The sequence below is a fragment of the Salmo salar genome, chromosome 06 (assembly GCF_965601325.2).
Source record: "Salmo salar chromosome 06, fSalSal1, whole genome shotgun sequence".
Classification (NCBI taxonomy): Eukaryota; Metazoa; Chordata; class Actinopteri; order Salmoniformes; family Salmonidae; genus Salmo; species Salmo salar.
This window is the reverse complement of record NC_138296.1, coordinates 23843999-23871752: the sequence shown is the minus strand read 5'-3', so window position 1 is coordinate 23871752 and position 27754 is coordinate 23843999. Positions and strand designations below refer to the sequence as shown.

Genomic DNA, 27754 nt, shown 5'->3' with positions numbered 1-27754 from the left:
ATGCGTGAATTTCTAAATACAATAAAGATTTATATGAATTAGTTTTCATTTTGCTCCTGATTTTATTTTCATCGGAGAAAATATGTGTTTTGTGTGGATCTCACCAATGCTAAGACCATCCGCAACGGCGCCATCACACAGAGCGACGACTCTGACCTTGACATAGACTAGAGAACTGTCCTGCACATATACAGAAACATAGACTAGAACCCCTATGTGTACACACACACACTCGACATAGACTAGAACCCCTATGTACACACACAGTTGACAGACTAGAACCCCTATGTGCGTACACAGTCGACAGACTAGAACCCCTACACACACACACACACACACACAGACACACACACACACACACACACACACACACACACACACACACACACACACTCAGTCGACAGACTTGAACCACTATGTACGTACACACACACACACTCGACATAGGGGTTCTAGTCTATGTACACACACACACACACAGTCGACAGACTAGAACCCCTATGTGTACGCGCACACACACAAACACGACAGACTAGAACCCCTATGTACACACACACACACACACACACACACACACACACACACACACACACACACACACACACACACACACACACACACACACACACACACATACACACACACACACACACAGTTGACAGACTAGAACCCCTATGTGTACCTATTTGCACACTCGACATAGACTAGAACCCCTATGTACACATACACACAGTCGAGAGACTAGAACCCCTCTGTACACATACACACACACGACAGACTAGAACCTCTATGTACACATACACACACACACGGCAGACTAGAACCTCTATGTACACATACACAGTCAACAGACTAGAACCTCTATGTACACATACACAGTCAACAGACTAGAACCGGGACGACAGGTAGCCTAGTGGTTAGAGCGTTGGGCCAGTAACCGAAAGGTTGCTAGATTGAATCCCCGAGCTGACAAGGTAAAAATCTGTCGTTCTGCCCCTGAACAAGGCAGTTAACCCACTGTTCCTAGGCCGTCATTGTAAATAAGAATTTGTTCTTAACTGACTTGCCAAGTTAAATAAAAGTTAAAATGATTTTAGTTTTTAGTTATGCATGGCATACCACACGGATAATTTACTGTAAGCCAACTATTTGAAGCCAAAAGTGAAACATCTGAGTAAGGATTTGGTCAGCCTGTTTTTTACAGTTAAATCCCATTTTACATGTTAATTAAGAAACTTCCAAAGCACTTTTTAAATAATGTCCACAGGGTGGGGCTGATACAGTCTGGAATACATTGAGCATTGGAATGAGTTGCCCCCTCCTTCCCCTGCTGAGAAAAGTCAAAGGAAGGTGAACTACGAAGTGAACGTTTTTCCCCAAAGTGATAGTATTTTCTTGGCTCAACAGACTTGCTATGACGACTGGGCTATAGGGAGTTTGGAATATAATGGTAAGTATTATTTTGTAGATTCATGCAGCCTTAACTTTTGTTCGTGACTTTGAACATGGTATAGTAAAACGCATGTCGCACCCAAACATTTTTGTAGAGGTGCTGACAAACAGAGCAAAACTATGCACACTATATGCTCCCAACAATTGAATGGTTAAACCTAGTAACAATCGTTTCGGCAACGCAGTGATTTTTAAAAATTCTAGTATCACTTTTATTGCGTGTTTTATTTTAATACGTCTTTCTCTCGCATTGTTGAGAGTGCCCATAAGTAAGCATTTATCTGTTAGTCGACACTAAGTGTTATTTGACGAATAAAATTAGATTTCTGACAAAACGTTGGTTGTTAGGTTTACTCTTTAAATTGTTGGGAGTGTATATATAGTGCGAGTTTATTTTTATACATTGACCTTGCTCGTTTACAGGGTTGGGATTACAAAAACGCTAACTGTAATCCGTTGCGTTACCAGCAAAAATATTGTGATCACATTACCGATATTTTCTAAAAACGAGATGACTACTTCAAGGTTGACTTTTAAATTCAGAACGTATGTTTGCGAAAAAATGTCGTTGACACTTATTTGTTTTCTCAATGACATTCAAATAAGCATTGAAAAGAGGCGCAAATTTGAGTTGTTCCACCTGAACGAGTCTGACTACAAATCAGAGACCACTATGATGACACACAAAATGTATTTGATGGATCGCGGGAAAAGAGCTGGAATAGGCTTGTGTAGGCTACAGTCCAAGCTATGTCTTTCAATGCTGCGACTGCTGTCGGCATCCAAAAATTATCCAACTAGAATTAACGCTTGCAGGTAAGGATGACAGCAGTGGATTAGTCTACGGCGATACGGATATCACTTATTATTGAAATCTACATAACGTTAGCGCATTGATGTGAATCACACTGCTGCTCTCTCATTTAGCTATATGCGCTTTACGGATTGTTGTTGTTGTGGATGGCTGTTCACAAATCTAAATGTGTATTTGAACCCAATAATAGTTTAATTCAAGAAGCCTATGAATAAAAGTGGGGCTTTTATCTAATTCATGCTGATAAAAAGGCCTAATGGACACATGCTCAAACTTGCACACGTTTGCTAGACTTAAAGGGTCAATCTGTAGTTGCTGCATCTATTTTTGGAATTATAAATTATATATATATATATATAGTACCAGTCAAAAGTTTGGACACACCTACTCATTCAAGGTTTTTCTTTATTTTTACTGTTTTCTACATTGCAGAATAATAGTGAAGACATTTAAACGATGAAATAACAAATAAGGAATCATGTAGTAACCAAAAAAGTGTTAAACAAATCAAAAAATATTTTAGATTCTTCAAAGTTGCCACCCTTTGCCTTGATGAAAGCTTTGCACACTCTTGGCAAAGCATGTCATTCCATGAGCGCAGCATTTATTTTTCAACTCGAATCAATGAGCCCAATCAGTCCTTCATGACAACAAAATCATAAACAACAGAGTAGGGCTGCCTAATAAATCCTTAGTTTTGAGGCCATGCTCAGGTAAAACAATTTGGCTAATCTATACTTCCCAGAGGTGGGACCAAGTCTGTCACGTCCTGACCAGTAAAGGGGTTATTTGTTATTGTAGTTTGGTCAGGACGTGGCAGGGGGTGTTTGTTTTATGTGTTTCGTTTTTTTTTGGTTAATGTTCTAGGTTTTCTATTTCTATGTTTAGTTTATTGGGTTGACCTTAAATTGGAAGCAGCTGTTCCTCGTTGCCTCTAATTGAAGGTCCTATTTAGTAGGGGTGTTTTTCCATGGGTTTTTGTGATTAGTTGTTCCAAGTGTAGCTGTGTGCCTCACAGGACTGTTAGCGTCTTCGTCATTGTTTGTTATTTTGTTTTTCTGTGTTCACGTTTTTCTTCTCAATAAATTAAGAAGATGAGTTTACACAGTCCCGCTGGGCCTTGTTCCCATCCTTCAGACGGACGTGACAGAACTACCCACCACCAACGGACCAAGCAGCGGAGGAAGGAGCAGCAGAAGGATTTGGAGTCATGGACATGGGAGGAAATTTTGGACGGGGCAGGACCTTGGCACCAGGCTGGGGAGTATCAGCGACCTAAGGAGGAGCTGGAGGCAGCCAAGGCGGAGCGGCGTCATTACGAGGCATTATACGCGCAGATTGGCAAGTGTGAGAGGCAGCCCCAAGAAATGTTTTGGGGGGCACACGGGAAGAGTGGCTAGGTCAGGTAATAGACCTAAGCCAACTCCCCGTGCTTATTATGGGGAGCAGCGGATCATGAGAGCGCTGGTCTATGCGGAAGTGCGCACAATCTCGCCCGTGTGCCCGCACAGTCCGGTGCGAGCGATCCCAGCCCCTCGCAAGTGCCGTGCTAGAGTGGGCATCCAGCCAGGTAGGAATATGCCTGCGCAGCACATCTGGCCACCAGTGCGTCTCCTAGGCCCAGGCTACCCTGCGCCTGCTCTACGCACGGCAGCCATCAGGCCTCTGCACAGCCCAGTTCGCCCTGTGCCAGCACTCCGCTCGGGCAGGGCTACTGTTACCACCCAGCCAGGACGGGTTGTGCAGGCTGTGCGCTCCAGACCTCCAGTGCTTGTTCATGGCCCGGTGTATCCAGTTCCTGCTCCTCGCACTAGCCTTGAGGTGCGTGTCTCCAGTCTGGCGCCTCCAAAGCCAGCACCACGCACCAGGCCTCCAGTGCGTCAGCCCAGTCCAGTACGTCCTGTTCCCGCTCCTCGCACACGCCTTGGGGTGTGTGTCTACAGTCTGGTACCTCCAGTACCAGCCCCACACACTAGGCCTCCAGTGCGTCAGCCCAGTCCAGTTCGTCCTGCTCCTGCTCCTCGTACTAGCCCTGTGGTGTGTGAAAATAGTCTGGCGCCTCCAAAGCCAGCCCCATGCATCAGGCCTTCAGTGCGCAGTCCCCGTCCAGAGCTTCCGGCGACAGTTCCCCGTCCAGAGCTTCCGGCGACAGTTCCCCGTCCAGAGCTTCCGGCGACAGTTCCCCCGTCCAGAGCTTCCGGCGACAGTTCCCCGTCCAGAGCTTCCGGCGACAGTTCCCCGTCCAGAGCTTCCGGCGACAGTTCCCCGTCCAGAGCTTCCGGCGACAGTTCCCCGTCCAGAGCTTCCGGCGACAGTTCCCCGTCCAGAGCTTCCGGCGACAGTTCCCCGTCCAGTGCTTCCGGCGATGTCCTACAGTCCGGAGCCTGCAGAGACGGCCCACAGTCCGGAGCCTGCAGAGACGGCCCACAGTCCGGAGCCTGCAGAGACGGCCCACAGTCCGGAGCCGGCAGAGACGGCCCACAGTCCGGAGCCGGCAGAGACGGCCCACAGTCCGGAGCCGGCAGAGACGGCCCACAGTCCGGAGCCGGCAGAGACGGCCCGGAGTCCGGAGCCGGCAGAGACGGCCCGGAGTCCGCAGCCGGCAGAGACGGCCCGGAGTCCGCAGCCGGCAGAGACGGCCCGGAGTCCGCAGCCGGCAGAGACGGCCCGGAGTCCGCAGCCGGCAGAGACGGCCCGGAGTCCGCAGCCGGCAGAGACGGCCCGGAGTCCGCAGCCGGCAGAGACGGCCCGGAGTCCGCAGCCGGCAGAGACGGCCCGGAGTCCGCAGCCGGCAGAGACGGCCCGGAGTCCGCAGCCGGCAGAGACGGCCCGGAGTCCGCAGCCGGCAGAGACGGCCCGGAGCCGGCAGAGACGGCCCGGAGTCCGCAGCCGGCAGAGACGGCCCGGAGCCGGCAGAGACGGCCCGGAGCCGGACTGTGGGCCGGCTCCGGACTGTGGGCCGTCTCTGCAGGCTCCGGACTGTGGGCCGTCTCTGCAGGCTCTGGGCTGACGCACTGGAGGCCTAGTTGTGGGGCTGGTACTGGAGGTACCAGACTGGAGACACACACCCCAAGGCGTGTGCGAGGAGCGGGAACAGGACGTACTGGACTGGGCTGACGCACTGGAGGCCTGGTGCGTGGCTCCGGACTGTGGGCCGTCTCTCCATATTGGAGGATTGGGGAGGGGGGGGTGTAGCACAAGAACCGTCGGTGACGGTGGCCACCCTCCCTTCCCTCCCTTTTGTTTGGGATTATTTTTGTTTTGGGGTTGATTTTTGTGTTTTTTGTTTGAGGTGCATCCGGGGTATGCACCTTTGGGGGGGGGGGGGGGGGGGGGGTACTGTCATGTCCTGACCAGTAAAGGGTTTATTTGTTTTATGTGTTTCGGGGTTTTTTGTTAATGTTCTATGTTAGTATATTTCTATGTTCGTTCTAGTTTTTCTATTTCTATGTTTAGTTCATTGGGTTGACCTTCAATTTGAGGCAGCTGTTCCTCGTTGCCTCTAATTGAAGGTCCTATTTAGTAGGGGTGTTTTTCCATGGGTTTTTGTAGGTAGTTGTTCCAAGTGTAGCTGTTTGCCTCACAGGACTGTTAGCGTCTTCGTCATTGTTTGTTGTTTTGTTTTTCTGTGTTCACGTTTTTCTTCTCAATAAATTAAGAAGATGAGTTTACACATTCCCGCTGCACCTTGGTCCCATCCTTACGACGAACGTGACAAAGTCATTGTTTAACAAGTCCCAAGTCAAGACAGGCAAGTCCGAGTCAAGACCGACAAGTCTCAAGTCAAGTCTCAAGTCCTAAACTTTGAGTTTCGAGTCCTAAACAAGTCAAAATGTGCTCTTCACCAAATGTAATACCATTTCATATTTTTAACAAGAGTAATAGTTACTATATTACATTTACGCAAATCAAGAATGCTTTTACAAATATATATGTTTATTACTTTCCATATAAATGTTATATTTCCATGGAAATACATGGGTAGCCATGAGAAAGACCCGCCCCCCCATAGCAATCGACTATCGAGGATAGCTATAGGGCACAATCGGGTGATGTAGGCTTGTACACAATCGCCCAATCTTACACACACACACACACACACCCTCTCTGTGTGTGGTTACAGTAGGCTAATGTATGTCAATGGTTTTATGAACAGCAGTAAGATCAGGCAGGATTTAGGCTACCAACTGCCTAGCCAGCAGTTGGACTCGAGTCTGACTCGAGTCCAAGTCATGTGACTCGAGTCCACACCTCTGATACTTCCATATTTCCAAGTCTTATTCTTGAAGATCAAGGGGTAAAAATGTATTGGAATGACTGGAATTCTGATAGACTCTGGTTTTTAATGTAAAGATATAATTTAATCGTATTATTATATGTAGTACAAAGCGATGGGTTAGAAGAATCTGCCCCTCATACCATTGTGGTCACCTAATCATCCCCAGCTTACAATTGGCTCATTCATTCCCCCTCCTCTCCCCTGTAACTATTCCCCAGGTCGTTGCTGTGAATGAGAATGTGTTCTCAGGCAACTTACCTTAAGAAATAAAAAAGAAGCCTACATAGCCAACCCATAAAGTAAAATGTAACATCCATATATGGCCAGCTATGTTAACTTTAACATTGATGTATCCTGCAATAGATGTCTTTCAATTGGTAACATACATTTGTGTCTTCTTCTAATGCCTCTTACGGAGAAAGTAATCTAAAAGTAACGGAATGTAATCAGATTACGTTACTAAGTTTGGGTAATCCAAAAGTTACGTTACTGATTACAATTATGGACAGGTAACTAGTAACGGATTACATTTAGAAAGTAACCTACCCAACCCTGGTTGCTTAGTAAGCAAAAATAGCATGTTGAGTCAGTGCTTGTATTAGTCAATGCATATTATTCAGGCTATCCACTGTTGCTCTCTGATTAATTTGGCACAACCACTGATTGTTGTGAACCCTTTCCTGTGGAGAGACCACTGTTTCTCAGAACCCCTGTTTTTCTACTTAGGAGAAAGGCCCTAACATGGCATTGGTCTTCAGCTTGTCCACTCTCATGTTTCTCCTCATCACTGGGATGGAGACATCCAATAGTAAGGCATTCTGCAGGCACAATTTGTAATACTTTTGCCAACACCACAACTTCCAAAATGCTCACACCGAATGGTCTAGGAGTTTTGTTTTATCCAAACTACACCTGTCAGTTGTAACATTTTCTGTACTACAGTCCTGTTTCATTTAGTTTTTCTATCTGTTGCTTAAACAGGTCTAAACCAGCGCTCAGAGTTGAAGCAGGTCATCCAGGTGGAATCTGGGAAGGATGCAGTCCTAGACTGCTCTGTGAAGTTCAGTGAGGAATCCCCTGGTAATGTAAACATAAAGCAGGTCGTGTTGTGGAGGCTGGACCAGAATGGGGATCACAAAGGTGAACCTGTGTTCATATATAAATACAATAATCAACCCTCTGAACCCGGGATGCCGCTGAACCCAAAATATCAGCTTTCCATGCCACCTGCCAATGAGAAAGACAAAGTTGTGTCCCTGTTGGTTAAAGAAACCCAGCCTGAAGAAGAGGGGTATGAGTGTGTGGTGAACACTGACAGTGGAAACACAAATTGTAACTTCATGCTGAAGTTCACAGGTGAGCTCAGTAATCCTCTTACATACAACACATGGACAGCTCAAGGGGGCTGAGGGGTCATTCCTTGTGAATGGATGATTACAGTTAGACTGGCCTACTAGGGGAAAATCTTGCAAGCATTTACTGTATGTCTATGGCAAGGATTTTCTCAGTGTTTGTGTCTACTCATTGGAGTTAATGTATAGAGACAGCTGTGGCACCAGTGGGGCAGTCACACAGTGCATGGCATATCTCCTCACAGTGTAACAATATAGTATTCTCCTTTTTGCGTCATGATTTCCACTGTGCAGAGGATCCATCAAGAATTCTTGCTTTTCTGACATTATCCTCTATTAGTATCCAATATAAATTGACTTAGCTACCTTTTAAACCAAATACCCTACAAACATTACTTAATTGGTTGCATCCCTGATCGCATACCTGAATGTGACACGATTTTCATTTAAAATGATTTTGTGTGTTACAGAAAATGCTGCGAATCAAAAGGAAATTCCAAAGAACAGTTACACGAATGTGGCTGCTGTATTTGTGGTAGTAGGCTCTCTTGCCATTGGACTGCTGCTTCTCAAGCTGTTTCAAGCCAGAAGACTCAGACAGCGTGAGCACCTTGGTTCTCTATGGTATTCTAGGTCAGGGTGTGACTAGGGGGTGTTCTAGTCTTTTCATTTCTATGTTGGTGCTCTCGGTATGGTTCCCAATTAGAGTCACCTGATGTTCGCCGTCTCTAATTGGGGATCATACTTAAGGTGTCCCTGTTCCCACCTGCTTTGTGGGATATTGTTTGTATGTGCAGGTAGCACTATGTTACTACACGTTTCCTTGCTTGTGTATTGTTTTTGTTTGAAAGTTTCACTTAAATAAAAGATGTGGAACTCAACACACGCTGGGCCTTGGTCCGTCCATTCAAACGAACGTGACATGAACTTAGTTTTTTAATTGTTTTAGTTTCTCTATTGTTCTCCTTCCCAGATAGGAATTCAGGATATTGTATTGTCAGTGAGTGATAAATCACAAACCATGGTAGAGCACTAAAAGGTTGCTTCTGGTTTCTCTTTCCAGATGAACCCTTGATACAAGAGGCCTCTGTTGTGCCAGAAGGTATGTTTGAGTATATTATTTGTCTACCTAATGGAAGAGGGATTCCTGTCCAAACTATCATAGTGTATGAAATGTATAGTAAAATGCACTTTATAAAATGTGTACAGCTCCACCAACCACCGGGATGCCCAACACAAGAACATTACAGGCATTCCCATGGTTGGCAGGCTGCATCACATCCGGCCCTGATTGGGAGTCCCATAGGGCGGCGCACAATTGGCCCAGTGTCGTCCGGGTTTGGCTGGGGTAGGCTGTCATTGTAAATAAGAATTTGTTCTTAACTGACTTGCCTAGTTAAATGAAAAAAAAAATAACAGTGTTGGTATTCCTATTGTCCCCTATGGATCCAGCAGTCCCAGCAGAGCACGACTCCAGCACCAGGACAGGACTGTTTCCGTAGCGACAGATGTATTATCCGGAGTGTTATGGGCTCTCTTCCCTGTCGGTATCATGTTTGCTCTGTCTCTCACGCCACACAGCTAACTGAATGTTAATGCTTTGCCTGGAAGAGAGAACAATCTGGTTCAACACTATTCTGTTCCCCCTCTACAGGAGAAATGGAGTGCATGCATTATCCTGCTACCAAGCTAAGTGTTAACAGCATTGTCTGTAGTTGTTAATCACACCAGACTATTCTTTCATATATTGTTTTATATATTGTAACTAAAACCTGAAATGTGTCTATCGAATGCACATATTTAGTGGACATTGATTTGACAGTGAAGACACTAGTGTGATATAGTAGCAGTGTGTGAAATTGATCTTGACAGAACACATTTATTTTGTGCATCACAATTTGAATAAGTCATTTATTCAGAAGCCAATATTGTGTTTTAGTTGATTTCAGAGTTGCTTCAGTTGACAAATGCCTCAGTGTTGCATTAGGCCATGTTTTTTATTGTTACAAAGTAGGATTCAAATTTTTTGATTTGTCTTTTTTTTCTGTCAACAATCTGCATAAAATACTCCACGTTGAAATGAGCCCTTTTGAACATATGGACACCAGTCCTACGTCGTCGGGAACTAAAGTTAATTTTGTTAGGTTGTAGTTGATATTAGCCCTTTTGAACATATGGACACCAGTCCTACGTCGTCGGGAACTAAAGTTAATTTTGTTAGGTTGTAGTTGATATTAGCCCTTTTAAACGTCTGGACATCAGTCCTCAGGTCATCGGGAACCCAAGGTTAACTTTCGTCAACGGGCTTTTGTAGCGGTGGAGAGGCGTGTTTCATATTTCTCAACCAATGTCTGTTCACTTGGGCATGGCCACTGAGTGACCATAGTTTACTTTATGAAAACAATTCTCTCATTTAGAAGCTAAAATTACATTTCAAATTTTCACAAATAGTTTCATATTTAAAAATGTAAGTTGCACAAGAATTCCATGTGAATCTGATAACTAGAATGTGTAGACTTTCCAAGATACAATTTATGTCGTCCTATCATCAGGTATAATGTCCTAGACAACAACTGATCTGACATCATATTCTTTAAGTACCAACGGACACTTTCAACTGGTTGGATTACAGAAAGATAGTTTTTTTCCCCCAACTTTTTGATGTTACATTACTCTCTCTATGTTAACAAAGGGCTTTCCAAGAATCCATTCTGTAGAGTGGAGAGAAAAAGGGGGAAAGGTATTTATGGGGGTCATAAACCTCCCCCAGCAGTGCACCGTCAATATTATTAATGTGAGCTCTCCATGTACATTTAAGGGCTAGTCGTGCTGCTCTGTTATGAGCCAATTGTAATATTCCAAGGTTCCTCTTTGTGGCACCTGACAACACGACTGAACACTTGTCCAGGAGCGACAAAACTAGTGCCTGTAGGACCTGACCTATCTTGTCCACACCAATGTGTCCCAAAAACTGGATCTGTGTCACCAAGTAGGGCAAGAGTGCATTTGGCGCTACACATCTCAGATTGTATTTCCACACACCTTCTTGATTGAGTTTGCATCTTGCAGCCATCCATTCTGACACTTCATCTTTTGGTGCACTGATTTGCATATCTCTGTGTTATAATGTATCCAAGGTGTATCTCCTAATCAGTTTAGGTGACAGAGGTGTTCCCTTGGCAGCTGCCTTGGCAGCCAAATCATTACCTTTATTCTCGTCTGTAATAAAGGTAAAAAATGTTATACATTAAAATGCAAATCAATGTATAACTTTTTTGACATGTGTTTTTCTGGATTTTTGTTGTTGTTATTCTGTCTCTCACTGTTCAAATAAACCTACCATTAAAATTATAGACTGATCATTTCTTTGTCAGTGGGCAAACGTACAAAATCAGCAGGGGATCAAATACTTTTTTCCCTCACTGTATGGCTCTCCATCCATCGGCCACATCTTGCTCTTCACCCCCACAGCTCTATAAACCTTTTCTTCAAGTACGCCATGTTCACGGTTGTTAAAAAATAAGGCTAATAACTGTAACCCATCATAAGGATGTAGATAGTAGAGTTTCTTATAACGCTTCAAATGGTCCCACGTTTTCACACCCACTTCTCGGGGATGTTTCAAAGTTTTCGACCATTCATCCAACTGTTTTGGAGATGCTGATTTATGTGTGATTACTGTCACTGGAGATTTCACTTTACTACCTTTTACAGCCTGTGTTCTGGTTGGCCTAAGACATTGTTTGTCACCGCTGTCAGAATCTGTTGACTCAAAGCCAGGTAGTGCTGACCAGATGCTTGAAACCCGATCATCCTCGCGCAACTCAGCCTGAAGGTGGATTGAAGGAACAAAGGGTCCTCCACATGTTGGAGCCAAGTCTGGTTTTATGACCCTTGTCTGTATTTGTTGAATCTCTTCAAGGTTTTGATTTGTCCGCTTTCACACTTTCTTTATCTCTCTGCAATGTCCTATCCATGATTCTCCAGAAATAATTTCTCATCCCATTTCCTTACTTCGGCTAATACGGTTAAAGACCATTGTGTATTTGTCAAGGAATTAGATATTTTCTGTATTTTTCCCCAAGCTTTTTGTATATCAGACAGATTCCATATTCCATCTTTGTCAACACCTGGTTACCCATAAAGACTTGGGTTCACTTCAAAAAGCTTGTTGAAGACTTACATTAACCACACGTGTAAGAATTGCTACTCAACTAGCAACTCACTTCTATGCAACAAGAAGGTTTCACAAAAAGAGAGGACTCTAACATTTTAATAGAGGACTTGAACACCTATAATAAGACTTGAACACCTTCTCTCTTTCTTCTGGATCAACACACAGTTGATCAGTTTTTCTTGTTGTTGAGACTAATTAATCCGCGTCACGGCACCAAATGTTAGCAGTTGATGTTATTCTTAATAAAACAGACACCAAGCAAATCAGGGGGAGGAAAATAGGTTTATTAGAAGAGAACAAATCATACGGGGAGGTAGATGGTCATTCTCCCCTGTCCTCAGTGATGCTCTCCCAGTAATTCTCTCCTGTGGTTCTCTCCACAGAACAAAGGGACAGGGTGTAGTTTATAAACCAGCCCTATCCTGTGGTTGACCAATTAGAATTCCTTGCAATAAAACTGTATCCTATTTCAGGTTGGACCAATGAGAATGTGCCACACCGTAAGTTCAGGACTGACATTCCTAAACAGATGTTGAACTGAAAACCTATTTCCATTGATAATTCCCTATTACAGAAAAAAACACTATTTCCATTGATCGTTATTACTCTGTTGACTTCTCGTCCTCTGTCTCTGCATGGTGTATTTATCTTCAAAATATTCTTATAGTTGGTAACAGGCTGATTGGTCAGCTATTTGAGCGGTAAAGAGGGCTTTACTATTCTTGAGTAGCGGAATTACTTTTGCTTCCCTCCAGGCCTGAGGGCACACACTTTCTAGTAAGCTTAGATTGAAGATATGGCAAATAGGAGTGGCAATATGGTCCGCTATTATTTTCAGTAATTTTCCATCCAAGTTGTCAGACCCCCGTGGCTTGTCACTGTTGATGGTGACATCCCTAAGCAGTTTCCTCCCTATCCTGCAGCTCAGTTCAGAAGGACGACTGAGTCTTTGGTGTGTCTGGGCCAGAAAAACTGCTGAGGGGAGGATGGGTCATAATAATGGCTGGAATGGAGTCGATGGAGTGGTATCAACCACATGGAAACCACGTCTTTGATGTGTTTGATACCATTCCATTTACTCCATTCCAGACATTACTGTGAGCCATCCTCTTCTCAGCAGCCTCCTCTGGTTTGGGTGGTTTAATACATCATCCACAGCATTTATTAACTTGACCATGCTTAAAGAGATATTACACGTCTGATTTGTTATTGTTAGCCATCTACCAATCACTGTCCTTTCTGAGGCTTTTGACAACCTCCCTGGTCTTTGTAGTTGAATTCCCTACTTGACTGAGGGATCTTACAGATATGGTGGGACAGAGGAAGGGGTAGTCATTCAAAAATCATGTCAACCAGTGGTGACCCATCATTCAGGGCAGGTGGGGTAGGGCCCACACTTTTTTTGGGGGGGGGGGGTGCTTGCCTGTTTTGCATGTTATTTTGGCATTAATACGTGTCACATATCAGTTTGCAAACAATGTAAAAAATGGAGTTAATAAAGCCGCATAAAAACATGATCTCTTTTTTGCTTTATTGAGTAAGGCAGCTCCAAAATGCAGGTGTTTCAGCCTAGCTCAGTGCTTTCTGTGGTGGTGGGGCTAGACAGCAAAAAATAATTTGGTCTATTTTCACCAACACGGTATTGTAAACACATCGTAGTTGTGCTTGGCTTGGATGTGCAAATTTAGCATACACAACATTCTATAATATAATTGGGTTATTTGATGTGTCAAATTAAAAGCTAATTTAACACGTCAAATAGTGTATAGAACAAATCTTTTTGACTGGCAAAGACCCAAACAGCATTCAATGTACCTCAACCTAATAATTTTGTATATTTTCACCTCTTAATTTCGCCTACTGTTCTAACTTCGTGGTGCACAAATAGCTTATACCCTGTTTTAGAGGAATGTAATCATCGAATATTGTAAGAGCTTTCATTGTCTGTTTATATGCCCCATTTATTTATTCTATGGTTCTGACTTGTACAGAGAGTACACTGTAAGAACGGCCCAAGGTCTGAATTCTGTCACTGTACATTTCGAAAGTGCTGAACAAATAGTTAGATTTACTACATCCGTCGTCGCTTGCTTATTAATGTCTTCATCGAAATGACGGATTGCCGCTTGTCCGCTTGTCGTCCCCTTATGCCATAATTTGTACATCTCAATTGTTAGTAGAAACCATATTTGTTAAACAAGTCTGCCATATCAGCTATGTTTTTTTTCAAAAAACAATAAATGAGGCTGAATAAACTGTTTCGCTGCCAGACAAGTTAAGTTTATCCTCCAGACAGTGGAAGTTAAGCTTTCTACACATTTCTGTACTGAATGAAATATTATCACTACCTTTATAAAACCATGTCTATCTTTATTTTCCAAACACAATTCAACACAATCACTTTTAATGATTTTAAGCATATTTTATCACAGGCTTAACACCTTACAAAGGCTTTGCACTTTTTAAAACATTTTTAAAATCAACAAATTAACATTTTATTTGTCACATTGTAACAGCTGTCGGAAGAGAGAGTAGACCAAGGTGCAGCGGAGTTAGTGTTCATCTTGAAATTTAATTCGAACAAAGAGAACACTACAAAAATGAACAAAACACGACAGCTAAACAGTCCTGTTAGGAAAGACTCTAAACAGAAACAATCCCCCACAAAACCCAAAGGAAAAACAGGCTCCTTATGTGTGACTCCCAATCAGCAACAACGAACTACAGCTGTGCCTGATTGGGAGCCACACACGGCCCAAAACAAAGAAATACAAAAACATAGAAAAATGAACATAGAACGCCCACCCAATGTAACACCCTGGCCTAACCAAAATAAAGAACAAAAACCACTCTCATATAAAAAATGCTTGGAAAGATCAGAGGTTGGACCTAAGCAAGTGTTTAAATACTTCCCTACACATATAGAATATGTGGGGCGTTACACACATGCGCTGAATACAACAAGTGTAGACCTTATAATGAAATACTTACAATGCCCTTAACCAACAATGCTTTAAGAAGTTAAGAAAAACGTGTTAAAAAAATTTGATAATAAAAGTAACAAATAATTAAACAACAGCAGTAAAATAACAATAGCGAGGCTATATACAGGGGGTACCGGTGCAGAGTCAATGTGTGGGTGCACCGTTCAGTCGAGGTAATATGTAGGTAGAGTTAAAGTGACCATGCATAGATAATAAACAGAGAAGCAGCAGTGTAAAAGAGGGGTCTGGGTAGCCCTTTGATTAGATGTTCAGGAGTCTTATGGCTTGTGGGTAGAAGCTGTTAAGCAGAGAGAACAGTCTATGACTATGGTGGCTGGAATCTTTGACCATTTTTAGGGCCTTCCTCTGACACCACATAGTATAGAGGTCCTGGATGGCGGGAAGCTTGGCCCCAGTGATGTACTGGGCCGTACGCACTACCCTTTGTAGTGCCTTGCGGTCGGAGGCCAAGCAGTTGCCATATCAGGCTGTGATGCAACCAGTCAGGATGCTCTCGATGGGGCAGCTGTAGAACCTTTTGAGGTTCTGAGGACCAATGCCAAATCTTTTCAGTCTCCTGAGGGGAAATAGGCTTTGTTGTGCCCTCTTCATGACTGTCTTGGTGTGTTTGGACCATGATAATTTGTTGGTGATGTGGACACCAAGGAAGTTCTCAACCTGCTCCACTGCAGCCCTGTGGATGAGAATGTGGGTGTGCTCGGTCCTCCTTTTCCTGTAGTCCACAATCATCTCCTTTGTCTTGATCACATTGAGGGAGAGGTTGTTGTCCTGGCACCACACGGCCAGGTCTCTGGCCTCCTCCATATAGGCTGTTTCATCGTTGTTGGTGATCAGGCCTGCCACTGTTGTGTCATCGGCAAACTTGATGATGGTGTTGGTGTCGTGCCTGGCCATGCAGTCATGAGTGAACAGGCAGTACAGGAGGGTACTGAGCACGCACCCCTGAGGGGCCCCTGTGTTGAGGATCAACATGGTGGATGTGTTGTTACCTACCCTTACCACCTGAGGGCAGCCTGTCAGGATGTCCAGGATCCAGTTGCAGCGGGAGGTGTTTAGTCCCAGGGTCCTTAGCTTAGTGATAAGCTTTGAGAGCACTATGGTGTTGAAAGCTGAGCTGTAGTCAATGAATAGCATTCTCACATAGGTGTTCCTTTTGTCCAGGTAGGAAAGGGCAGTGTAGAGTGCAATAGAGATTGTATCACCTGTGGATCTGTTGGGGCGGTATGCAAATTAGAGTGGGTCTAGGGTTTCTGGGATAATGATGTTGATGTGAGCCGTGACCAGCCTTTCAAAGCACTTCATGGCTACAGACGTGAGTGCTACGGATCGGCAGTCATTTAGGCAGGTTACCTTATTGTTCTTGGGCACAGGGACTATGGTGGTCTGTTTGAAATATGTTTGTATTACAGACTCAGTCAGGGACAGTTTGAAAATGTCAGTGAAGGCACTTGCCAGTTGGTCAGCGCATGCTTGGAGTACACGTCCTAGTAATCCGTCTGACCCTGTGGCCTTGTGAATGTTGACCTGTTTAAAGATCTTACTCACATCGGCTACGGAGAGCGTGATCACACAGTCGTCCGGAACAGCTGATGCTCTCATGCATGCTTCAGTGTTACTTGCCTCAAAACGAGCATAGAAGTAGTTTAGCTCATCTGGTAGGCTCATGTCACTGGGCAGCTCGTGGCTGTGCTACCCTTTGTAGTCTGTAATGGTTTACAAGCCCTGTCGCATCTGACGAGCATCGGAGCCGGTGTAGTGCGTTTCAATCTTAGTCCTGTATTGACGCTTTACCTGTGCTGGTTTGACGAAGGGCATAGCGGGATTTCTTATATGCTTCCGCTCCTTGTTACCTCATATCTCAGTGATTATGCCTTGCATTATGCCTGGGAAGAAGAATTTGCTCAACTTGCCATTGGCTCGACTTATCCCATGGCCATTGGCTCAACTTATCCAAGGCAAACATGTTGACTAAATCAGCCCACACAGCTACAAGGATGCACTTTCATGCTACGTTTATGACCTCATATTGAAGCTTATAGAGACCCCAACAGATGTGTGGAACAATCATTAAATGATCTACTTTGGTTTAGATACCAGCATCACGAAACCTGTAGTGTTTAAGTTTTATATACGTATTATCAGAACTATTACATTTGTGGTTTCTAACTAAAACAAGAGACTTTGATTTAACTTGAGATGAATGAAATTATAACTTTACATTCTGACCTGGACTTACATTACCAATCATGCTATATTAATTATCCAATCTGCTGGCATGGAATTGTGTGACACTGTATCATATTGCATCTCATAAAGCAAAGAGTTCCAGAGAAGAAGTGCTGATATGAATAAGAATATATGGACAGAACTGCTACTCTTAGACTCTTTGATTGCAAAATTCTGATAACTTTACCAAAATCCCTGGCTTTTACAATATGGCCAATGGAAAATGATGGGGACCCCTGTAAACAACTACCAATGGAGCAAGGCTCAACTTTAGTACATTTCGATAGACATGGGGTGCTGAATGTTTCATTGCTGAATCATAGAGTTCTAATCTGGCTCACTTTCCTCTATCAGTGACCAAGACATCCCATCATAGATCAGAGCTCGCAGGGACACGTCCTGTCAGAGCTCGCAGGAGCAGGGACACGTTCCGTCAGAGCTCGCAGGGACACGTCCCATCAGAGCTCGCAGGAGCAGGGACACGTCCCGTCAGTCATTAAGCATCTCACAAGGTAAGATTTGTCCTCATGAAATTGGAGTTGGGTGAGAAAGAATCCTAAAGATGGTCTAATGGGCATGGTGTGAAGCCACTCTCTTTGTGTCAGTCTGCTAAATCTCCTGATGTCCTCTAGGGAGATTCAGGTCCTGCTGAACAACTTGCAATAGGAGATGAAGTACATGCAGGGGCAGCTCAATACCAGGATATCATCCCTGAGCATCCCCACAACCCTCCCAACAGTCAGCGTCCCTGCGACCAATGCAATGCTCCAACACCATCTCCAATCCCCCCCATGGTGGGACCATCGTGGAATGGTGGAGTGAATACCACATGTGGAGATTTCTACTGCAAGAGAAAGGGTAAGAAAGGGTTTATTTTATGAGTAATGAAATTGCTACTCCCGAGTGGTGCAGCGGTCTAAGGCACTGCATCTCAGTACTAGAGGCGTCACTACAGACACCCTGGTTCGAATCTAGGCTGTATCACAACCGGCCGTGATTGGGAGTCCCATAGGGCAAAGCACAATTGGCCCAGTGCCGTCTGGGTTTGGCCGGTATAGGCCGTCATTGTAAATAAGAATTTGTTCTTAACTGACTTGCCTAGTTAAAGAAAGGTTAAATAAAAATACATAAATGTATTTAGTGGTTGTTCTGTATGGTGACATGAGTGGAGTGGACTGACTTCTCCCACTTGTCACAGATATCCGGAGTAGATGTGGTGGATCGTTCCATAATGACCATCACCGAGGCCAACCCTCAGAGCCAGACTGGCAGCCGGCCGGGGGCTGAGCCTGAGACCCCTGCTGTAGCGCTTCAGAACAGTGGAGGATGGCTCAGCTGGATCTTCAGGAGAGGAAAGGAGATTCATCTATCTGATGAGAAAGACAACTCTGTAAGGAACCTGTTTAAATATTCTATGTAGACACAAAACTGACCCCAAGGCTGAGGTATTCACTTTAAATCATGTCAGTTAAAAATAGTGGCTGATCATTGTATTTTAACTGTGAGAATGGTACTAATCATTTGGAGAATTTGTTGATGTGGTGGTTTACAGAACAAGCCTGTACCGCCTCCTCCCCCGATGGGAATGTATCTGGGGAACTTTGGGTCTTCCCAAAGGGGTGAATCCTTACTCAGGAAAGCAGGTGAATATGGTTTAATTCAAATACTGTGCCAGCCAATCATGGCTTTCTCTGGTGATCTCCTGCCTGCTAACATCTTTCCTCTAGTCTAACAGCAGGTCTATGGGAAAAATATCCCAGGATGCTCTACTCTGATGGGACCACCTCAACACCACCAAGCCAGCTCCCTTGACAGTTCCCTGCCCAACACTCCACCCTCATGGCACAGATGACAGAAATTTGGGCCTGGAACTCTAACCTACTGAGGTATGAATCCTTTAATTGATTTCATAAAATGAGATTTTTACAGTTACATAGCAAATGGCTGAAGTTGCAGCACTATTTTTCATTTTGTCTCACAGGCCATTTGCCCAGAGGGACCATATACACACATGAATATTTCAGACTTTATTGAAAAACGTATCCATCTCTACTTCATGTCTTGATGTTCACATTCATTTAATATACTGTATGTTCTATCATCATTTACAGTTGCTATATGTTACATACTGTGCAGATGTACAATATGTAAATCAATATTTTATTAATATATTTCATGAACATACATTACAAAAAATATAGAAATGCATTTTGAATGTACCACCATATACAGTATTTCAAAATACAACTTTTATGTATGAGACCTGACTTGATATCAGTGATGAACTGTTTTCTAATAGGATATTTTCTGTATCAGGTTTACCTCCAGTGTTTGGCCCAGAAATGTTTCCTTTTGTGTTACCAGCTCTCTGAGGCCTAGCCCTCAAAAATACCCAAATTGTTGGCTTTATGCAGACACCTCTCCTCCCACTAGAGAGCGTTGTTCTCACACCCTGACTTGAGGTTTACCAACAGTAGGTGCTGTGTGCACTGGCTTTAGTTCCAGACCCACTCTCACCTGATTCAATAAGCAGCTGACCAGACCCACTCTCACCTGATTCAATAACCAACTGACCAGACCCACTCTAACCTGATTCAATAAGCAGCTGACCAGACCCACTCTCACCTGACTCAATAAGCAGCTGACCAGACCCACTCTCACCTGACTCAATAAGCAGCTGACCAGACCCACTCTAACCTGATTCAAGAAGCAGCAGACCAGACCCACTCTCACCTGATTTAATAAGCAGCTGACCAGACCCACTCTAACCTGATTCAATAAGCAGCTGACCAGACCCACTCTAACCTGATTCAATAAGCAGCTGACCAGACCCACTCTCACCTGATTCAATAACCAGCTGACCAGACCCACTCTAACCTGATTCAATAAGCAGCTGACCAGACCCACTCTCACCTGACTCAATAAGCAGCTGACCAGACCCACTCTCACCTGACTCAATAAGCAGCTGACCAGACCCACTCTAACCTGATTCAACAAGCAATTGACCATGGTCTTTAATTTAGACCATAATTATTGAATCAGGTGTGTGTATACACACTTCCTCCACAGGGTGTCTTTCTAAGGGAGATGTAATGTTATATAATTTGCTGTTAAATATGTTGTGGTGAGGATATGTTATGTGGTGAACCATTCACCTCTATGTCTGGGACTAGAGGATATGTTATGTGGTGAACCATTCACCTCTATGTCTGGGAGTAGAGGATATGTTATGTGGTGAACCATTCACCTCTATGTCTGGGAGTAGAGGATATATTATGTGGTGAACCATTCACCTCTATGTCTGGGAGTAGAGGATATATTATGTGGTGAACCATTCACCTCTATGTCTGGGAGTAGAGGATATGTTATGTAGTGAACAGTGGTGGAACAAATACCCAACTGTCATACTTGAGTAAAAGTAAAGATACCTTAATAGAAAATGACTCAAGTCAAGGTGAAAACCAACTAGTAAAATACTATTTGAGTAAAAGTCTAAAAGTATTTGGTTGGTTTTAAGTATACTTATTTATCAAAGGTAAATGTAATTGCGAAAATATAAATAATTTCACATTCCTTATATTAAGCAAACCAGACAGCACGATTTAAGTACTTTTGGGTGTCAGGGAAAATGTATGGAGTAAAATGTACATTATTTTCTTTAGGAATGTAGTGAAGTAAAAGTAATACAAAATATAAATAGTAAAGTACAAATACCTAAAAATAACTACTTAAGTAGTGCTTTAAAGTATTTTTATTTAAGTACTTTACACCACTGACTACATAACATATCCTCTAGTCCCAGACATGAAAAGGGTGAATTGTTCCCTACCAGTCGTACTTAAATAAAAATACTTTAAAGTGCTACTTAAGTAGTTTTTGGGGGTACCTGTACTTTCCTTTACTATTTATATTTTTGACTACTTTTACTTCACTACATTCCTTAATAAAATATTGTACTTTTTACTCCATACATTTTCCTTAACACCCAAAAGTACTTGTTACATTTTGTATGCTTAGCAGGACTGGAAAATTGTCAAATTCACACACTTATCAACCGAACATCCCTGGTCATCCCTACTACCTCTGATCTGGCGGACTCACTAAACACAACTGCTTTATTTGTAAGTTATGTCTGAGTGTTGGAGTGTATCCCTGGCTTTCCGTAAATTAAAAAAACAAGAAAATGGTGCCATCTGGTTTGCTTAATATAAGGAATTTGAAATGATTTATACTTTTACTTTTCATACTTAAGTATATTTTACACCAAATACTTTTAGACTTTTACTCAAGTAGTACTTTACTGGGTGACTTTACTGTTACATGAGTCATTTTCTATTAAGGTATCTTTACTTTTACTCAAGTTTGACAGTTGGGTACTTTTTCCACCAGTGTATCTAGTGAACCATTCACCTCTCATGTCTGGGATTAGAGGATATGTTATGTAGTGAACCATTCACCTCTCATGTCTGGGACTAGAGGATATCTTATGTAGTGAACCATTCACCTCTCATGTCTGGGACTAGAGGATATGTTATGTAGTGAACCATTCACCTCTCATGTCTGGGACTAGAGGATATGTTATGTAGTGAAACATTCTGGGAGTAGGGAGTCTAGTGTTACACACATCACCTGATCCCAGGTTGCACATAGAAAGCATCAATAGAGTTAGAAGTCATTATTGTCAAACACTCTGGTTTGTTATATTTACCTGCCTATAGTCTCACTAATAAAGGGTCACAACAGTGTGAACTAACTTTGAAAAGTTGATGGCGTGGTTGTTGTAGCATACTATTCCAGTTGTACTTGAAGTGACTGTCTTTGAATGACAAACCCACAAATGAATGCTCAGAAAATAATAGTGTTTTGTTTTTTAACCTCATTTATCCCTAACCTATGACTCTTTCACACACTGACATCCACAATTGCAACTGAAATAACTTCAGGTCTTGATTCTCTGTATGTTACGACGTCATTTCTTGGTTTAGTAGGCCCTCCTCGTTTTCCAATTGGTGGAGAGATTATACTCTGTTTGTTCAGAACCTAGCAGTAAAGTAGGCCTACCTTGTAGTCCTATTGGTGGAGAGGTTCTAGAGCAGACACCACTGTGCTATAGACACACTGTATATTTCCTGTTATTTGAAGGCTCAGTTAGTTGTGATGTGAAGCTCTTGTTGTTTTAGCACGATGTCTGCACTCTGTCTGTGTTGTGCAATCTTCCTCTGTCTCCTTTGCTGCACTCTGGCTGAGAAAGGTGAGTGGTGTTGATTTTAGTTTTCTATTGGGAGGTGGACATCCTTTTGAGTTCATGGAAAGGGGTGTTTTTTTATTTAACATTTAATCTAGTCAATTTTACATTTAAAATATATTATGTAGAGTCGACTCCTGATAAGTGCACTTTGAATAAGTACAATACAGTTTTCCAGTCACATTTCAATTACATGATTTTTAATAGCTTGCTCCTGATAACTGCATATCTGGCACAACAGTCCCAAGCCATTGCCTTTTCCAGGAGTCCACTGTAATCTAGAGTCCACTGTAATCTATAGAGTCCACTGCAATCTAGAGTTGCAATATCATAAGATGCTGTTTTCAAGTCATTTACTTATCAAGCGTAATATTCAAATGAGAGTAGTATATGGTTCCTTGTATTCATAATCCAAAAATAGACCTAGACTTGTGTGAAACTAGTTTTGGGTAGTGAAGATCTCCTTAACTGGTTGGTATTGGTTTATCCTTAAAACAAAACATCTGACATATATGTTGTGTTTTTCTTCCATTCTCCCATCTGCTCATGAAAGGGAGCAAGGGACTGCTGGTCCGAAAGCAGGAGGGAGACACTATGACCATCCACTGCAGCACCTCTCTGCCAGACCAAGAAAACCTGAGTGTGTACATGCGCCGGACAAAAGAGATTGAAGTCCTCTACTTTTACCAGGCAAGAGAAAAATTAACCCTCCATGAGAGGTTCAAACTCAGATTGATGACTAATGGAAAACTGAACAAAATGGACATCACCATCACAAACCTGACCATAGAGGACTCTGGGGCCTACTGGTGTGTGTATAGTGTTTATAAGTCACCCAAGAATGAGAAGACTGAGGGGGAAGGAGCTGTTTTGCTGGTGGTGAATGGTGAGTGTCTCAGCCAGTCCTGATTCGTTCCCTGACCCTCCATTTGGCACTTACTGCACCCTTCAATGTTCAAGTTTTTTGTGGTCATATGCTCAAGCACAGAGAAATGCTTAGCTTGCTAGCCTTATCCTACAGTGCAGTATTCAATATCAAAATAGTATATCTAATAAGAAATTAAATAGAAAACAACATGAGAAATAAGATAGGGAGCTGGATAAATGGATATGAATGGAAATCAGTAATCCATGAACAGCAGTGTAGTGGTAGTAATACATCTAATACAAAGGGGGATAAGTAGTTGTTAACCATTGACAGTCTTATGGCCAAGGGACAGAAGCTGTTTAGGAGTCTGTTGGTCTGAGCCTTGATGGACCGGTACTGTCTGCCGGACGGCAATTTTTCTGGCCTTTCTCGGACACTGCCTGGCATGTACATCCTGGATCCAGATCTGTACGTTGGAAGCTGCTCCACTGGTTATACCTGTCCAGTTCCTTCAGATCTGCAAATATTGAAGGGTAATGGGGTCAAGAGGAGGGTTAGGGAACGATTCAGGACCATTGTCTTAATGTGATCTCTGAGCGGTGGAGTCTCATAGGAACTAATCCTAACTTGATCTACAAGGCTGTAACTTCTAAACAAGTTTAGATTGGTCAGTTTGTTTAGTTGTATTGTACTGAACTGAATTGAAAAATGTGTGCTACCCTGGTGTGTTGCTGTACCACAGATGAGGAGTGTGACCAGAATGATTCGTCCTCAGTGCTAGGAATGTCCTGGTATCTGGTCCTGGTCTCAGCTGTCACTGCTGGCTTTGTGCTTCTCCTGAGTCTGCTCATCCTCTTCATCTGGGTCATCCCCAGGGTAAGTACTACAGCAACGTGTGTGTGTGGTGTGTGTGTGTGTGTGTGTGTGTGCCCACATAAAAAAATACTGCAGTTTACTATAGAATACTACAGTAGTTACTATAGAATTCTGTAGTAAACTGTAGTATACTGTACAATACTATACACTGTAGTATCCCTCGATCATGTGTAGTACTTACCATATAATGTTGTAGTATACTGTAAAATACTATAATAAATACTGCAGTATTATCTGAAAAAAACCTGGGTAAATACTACAGTATTGTCTGCAAAAACACTAGACTTTAACGATAGTAAATACTACAGTATTTAATTTGCATATACCCTGCCCATTACCCTCCCCCTATCCACATTTGTGCTAGGTTAGTTCAGAGCTTCTGCTTTTTTCTATATCTTTTCAGACCCCAGTCCTACCTACCTACCTACCTACAGGTTATGGAAAATGTTCTCTTTTAGTATTTCTCCAGTAGGTTTCCTCAAGGAAAAAGCCTCTACTTCTATGTCAAAGATAATAAAACTAAAATACTATAGTTAATACTAGAGTAATATCCGTAATAGCACAACAGTAAATACTACAGTATATTACAGTCCGCAAAAACACGACAGTAAATACTACAGTATACAATCCGCAAGCACACTGCAGTAAATACTACAGTAAATACTACAGTATACACAGTATACATTATATAACTGTATTATATAATACAGTTCATTTACATCATTATTTTTACTATAGTTAACTGTAAATACTAAAGTATACTACAGTAAATACTACTTTAGTACGCAAAACACTACTGTAAATACTACAGTATATTACAGTCCGCAAAAACACTACAGTAAATACTATAGTATAAAATAGTTTTCTTTTACGACAGCATTTATACTATAGTTAACTGTAAATACTACAGTGAATACTACTTTAGTCCACAAAAACACTACAGTGAATACTACAGTATTTATATCACAGTATACTATAGTATTTTTTCATGTGGGTGGGGGTGTTTGTGTGTGTGTGTGTGTGTGTGCCTGTCTGTAGGTGTTTAAGCTTGTGAATCTGTGTGTAGGTGTTTGAGTTTGTGTGTCGGGCGGCAAGATTGCCACCTCAGCACTGTCTCCACTTACTTGTCTTTGGTAGAGAAATGCACAGTTTAACTTCAGCCTTTTGCTTTGACTCATATATGTAAACCTGATGGAATCTGTTGGGGAAGTTGTATTATCAGTACTGTAACAACATATTTGACAGGAAATAGCTCCTTATACTAGACATGTTCCGTGGTATTGTTTAATTTGATCTACATTGATCGTATTTCATGAGTTGTGTTATGAACTGCTTCTGGGGTCTTGCGCAAATTCTGCCCCTGCTTATTCCATCTCATCTTACTTTGTGTGTGTGTACAGTATATATGCAATTTTTTTTACATTTGCAATGTGTTGATGATAATGTTAGTTCAATTAAGTTCAATTCCATAAAAAAGATATTTACTGAAACACAAGACCCACTTCTGATCCCTCCCCCTTCTGAAGACACGGGCGACAGGTAGCCTAGAGGTTAAGAGCGTTGGGCCAGTAACTGAAAGGGTGCTGGTTAGAATCCCCGAGCAGACTAGGTGAAAAATGTGTTGCTGTGCTCTTGAGCAAGGCACTTAACCCTAATTGCTCCTGTAAGTCGCTCTGGAAAAGAGTGTCAGTTAAATGTTGTTAATAACATAGCGTACTAACAGTACCTTATCTGACCAGTATCTCTTGTCTTCCCAGTTAAAGGCATGGCGTGCAACGATTAGACCAACACAGGTCAGGACTAACGATGTCTATGAAGACATGCGCACCACCATCAGACATGCGCACCCCACTCAGATGGGTTATTAGTGATGTTGCACGGCAGCCATCTTTACTTTGGGCACCACCTTCAGACAGGATGTTACAGATGTTGCATGGCAGCCATCTTTACTTTGGGCACGACCTTCAGACAGGTTGTTACTGATGATGCACGGCAGCCATCTTTAATTTGGGTCCAAATGGAGGCTCATGTCAGCTGACTAGGAGACAATTGTGTCAACATACTGCAATACATGATGTCAACGAAGGACTTTGAAAGTTATAATCTCAGGTAGTGTTTAATAGCAAGGGCTTGCATCAATGATGTACACTTATGTCAGTCATTCAACCTCAAGGTAAGCTACCTATATACTGTAGCTACTTAAGTAAGTACACAGCATTGTATGTGACTGACATCACACACTGTAAATAGTTGTTCATACAGAGGTTTTTTATGGTCCTTGACCCTGACACCGCAGGTAGAATTTGAGTCTTGTAATTACAACCACAAATTATCTTGAAACTAGCACTGATTGCTGTGCATGGAATTTCAATGTCTTTAGCTGTACATTCTATTTTTCTTTATAGATTGACAATATCTCTTTTAACCACTTTTAAATGTTGAATTGATTCTCTATTGTATATATTATTTTACATATTTGATGGGATTGGGCCTATGCCTATTTTTCAGGCACCAGGCAACTTTTACTGCTATTTTATTGTAATACTTTTGCATTCTTTAGTTCCTGTACCACTCATGTTGTTCCTGTAATGATAGTCTACAAAAAAAATGATAAATGAGTCATAAGACTAACAGTTCCATTTCTGTGGTCATTGTGGCTTCTCATGTTTTTCACGACAGTTTTGTGATGTTTGCATTTTAAGAACTCACATCAGCAGGGCTCGTCTGTCTAAAGGAAAACGACTGTATTTTTTATATTTGCTGGACAGGCTGGGGTTGGTCGGTCCGGTAATGATGTCACCTTACAGCACTTACTGTATGGCCCACTAGCTAGCTGGGATCTAATCACAGGTCTACCACTTTACTAAATACTGTTTTTCCCTTCCATTTACTCCTGTCTCTCTCATTATATCACAAAAATACGAAAAGGAGTGGAATCCCACTCTCCTTAAAAAAACTGTATTCTGAAAGCCTGGATGACAATCAGTCAATAAGTCCACCTACTGACTCATTAACACAAATGTTATACTGCATTACGATTATACTAATGTGTGTTAATGCAGAATAATTTTCCAGTGGAGTGTCATTCTACAACAACTTAATAGCTGAGTTCAGGGTTTCCAATAGAGCAGTGGTCCTCAACCCCTGGTCTGTGGACCACCACTGTTCCCTGAGATGTTAGTGACTGGTCCCTCAGATGGTTGCCTAACACAAATTAAGTTTGTCCTAGTCTATGTTAATCAAAGCATCCTTGGAGGAGGATGGGGAGGGGGAGAGGCGCCATTGCTTGCTCAGTCTCTGAGACAAAAAGGTTAAGAATCGTTACATCTAGAGACTTGTTACATCTAAAGCCTTGCAAGGCAGTTTTTCCATGAGTCAAAAGGCAAGGGCCTAAATGTCACACTGTTTGTCACTAAAGCATGCACAGTGGAGGTGCATGTTGTTTTCATTGTACACATCA

At 42.6% G+C, this 27754-nt stretch overlaps 2 protein-coding genes, 1 long non-coding RNA gene and 1 other non-coding gene across 10 annotated transcripts; all 4 read left to right on the top strand.

Annotated features, from left to right (window-relative positions):
• Window positions 1-1304: 1304 nt before the first annotated feature.
• LOC106606634 (uncharacterized) lies at window positions 1305-11248 on the top strand. 7 transcript variants are annotated; one of them, XM_045719950.2, is made up of 7 exons: window positions 1305-1450; window positions 7272-7353; window positions 7527-7901; window positions 8368-8499; window positions 8961-8999; window positions 9107-9245; window positions 9353-11248. In XM_045719950.2, the coding sequence occupies exons 1-7, from the start codon at window positions 1448-1450 to the stop codon at window positions 9480-9482; spliced, it is 900 nt and encodes a 299-aa protein (XP_045575906.1). In that variant the 5' UTR covers window positions 1305-1447; the 3' UTR covers window positions 9483-11248. The 7 variants fall into 7 exon arrangements, with proteins under 7 accessions (XP_045575906.1, XP_082832513.1, XP_082832514.1 ...); XM_082976387.1 differs by having other exon boundaries at window positions 9350-11248; XM_082976388.1 differs by lacking the exon at window positions 8368-8499 and having other exon boundaries at window positions 9350-11248.
• A 2250-nt stretch (window positions 11249-13498) lies between these two features.
• On the top strand, window positions 13499-20978 carry LOC145879811 (uncharacterized). The gene is made up of 5 exons (XR_014392614.1): window positions 13499-17817; window positions 17938-18163; window positions 18504-18695; window positions 18858-18948; window positions 19033-20978. It is a non-coding gene; the product is annotated as an uncharacterized LOC145879811 (long non-coding RNA).
• A 1387-nt stretch (window positions 20979-22365) lies between these two features.
• LOC106606635 (uncharacterized) lies at window positions 22366-26448 on the top strand. The gene is made up of 4 exons (XM_014202979.3): window positions 22366-22556; window positions 23104-23436; window positions 24161-24294; window positions 26052-26448. The coding sequence occupies exons 1-4, from the start codon at window positions 22490-22492 to the stop codon at window positions 26160-26162; spliced, it is 645 nt and encodes a 214-aa protein (XP_014058454.3). The 5' UTR covers window positions 22366-22489; the 3' UTR covers window positions 26163-26448.
• LOC123743597 (U7 small nuclear RNA) lies at window positions 24737-24789 on the top strand. Its single transcript, XR_006770453.1, has one exon. It is a non-coding gene; the product is annotated as a U7 small nuclear RNA (small nuclear RNA).
• Window positions 26449-27754: the final 1306 nt, after the last annotated feature.

Coding starts and splice junctions, on each gene's coding strand:
- LOC106606634 (XM_082976387.1), top strand. Junction 7,354..7,526: donor TGGGATGGAGACATCCAATA/GTAAGGCATTCT, acceptor TTGCTTAAACAG/GTCTAAACCAGCGCTCAGAG. Junction 9,000..9,106: donor GGCCTCTGTTGTGCCAGAAG/GTATGTTTGAGT, acceptor AAATGTGTACAG/CTCCACCAACCACCGGGATG.
- LOC106606635 (XM_014202979.3), top strand. CDS start 22,490: ATGTCTGCACTCTGTCTGTGTTGTGCAATCTTCCTCTGTCTCCTTTGC. Junction 22,557..23,103: donor CTGCACTCTGGCTGAGAAAG/GTGAGTGGTGTT, acceptor TGCTCATGAAAG/GGAGCAAGGGACTGCTGGTC. Junction 24,295..26,051: donor TCATCTGGGTCATCCCCAGG/GTAAGTACTACA, acceptor TTGTCTTCCCAG/TTAAAGGCATGGCGTGCAAC.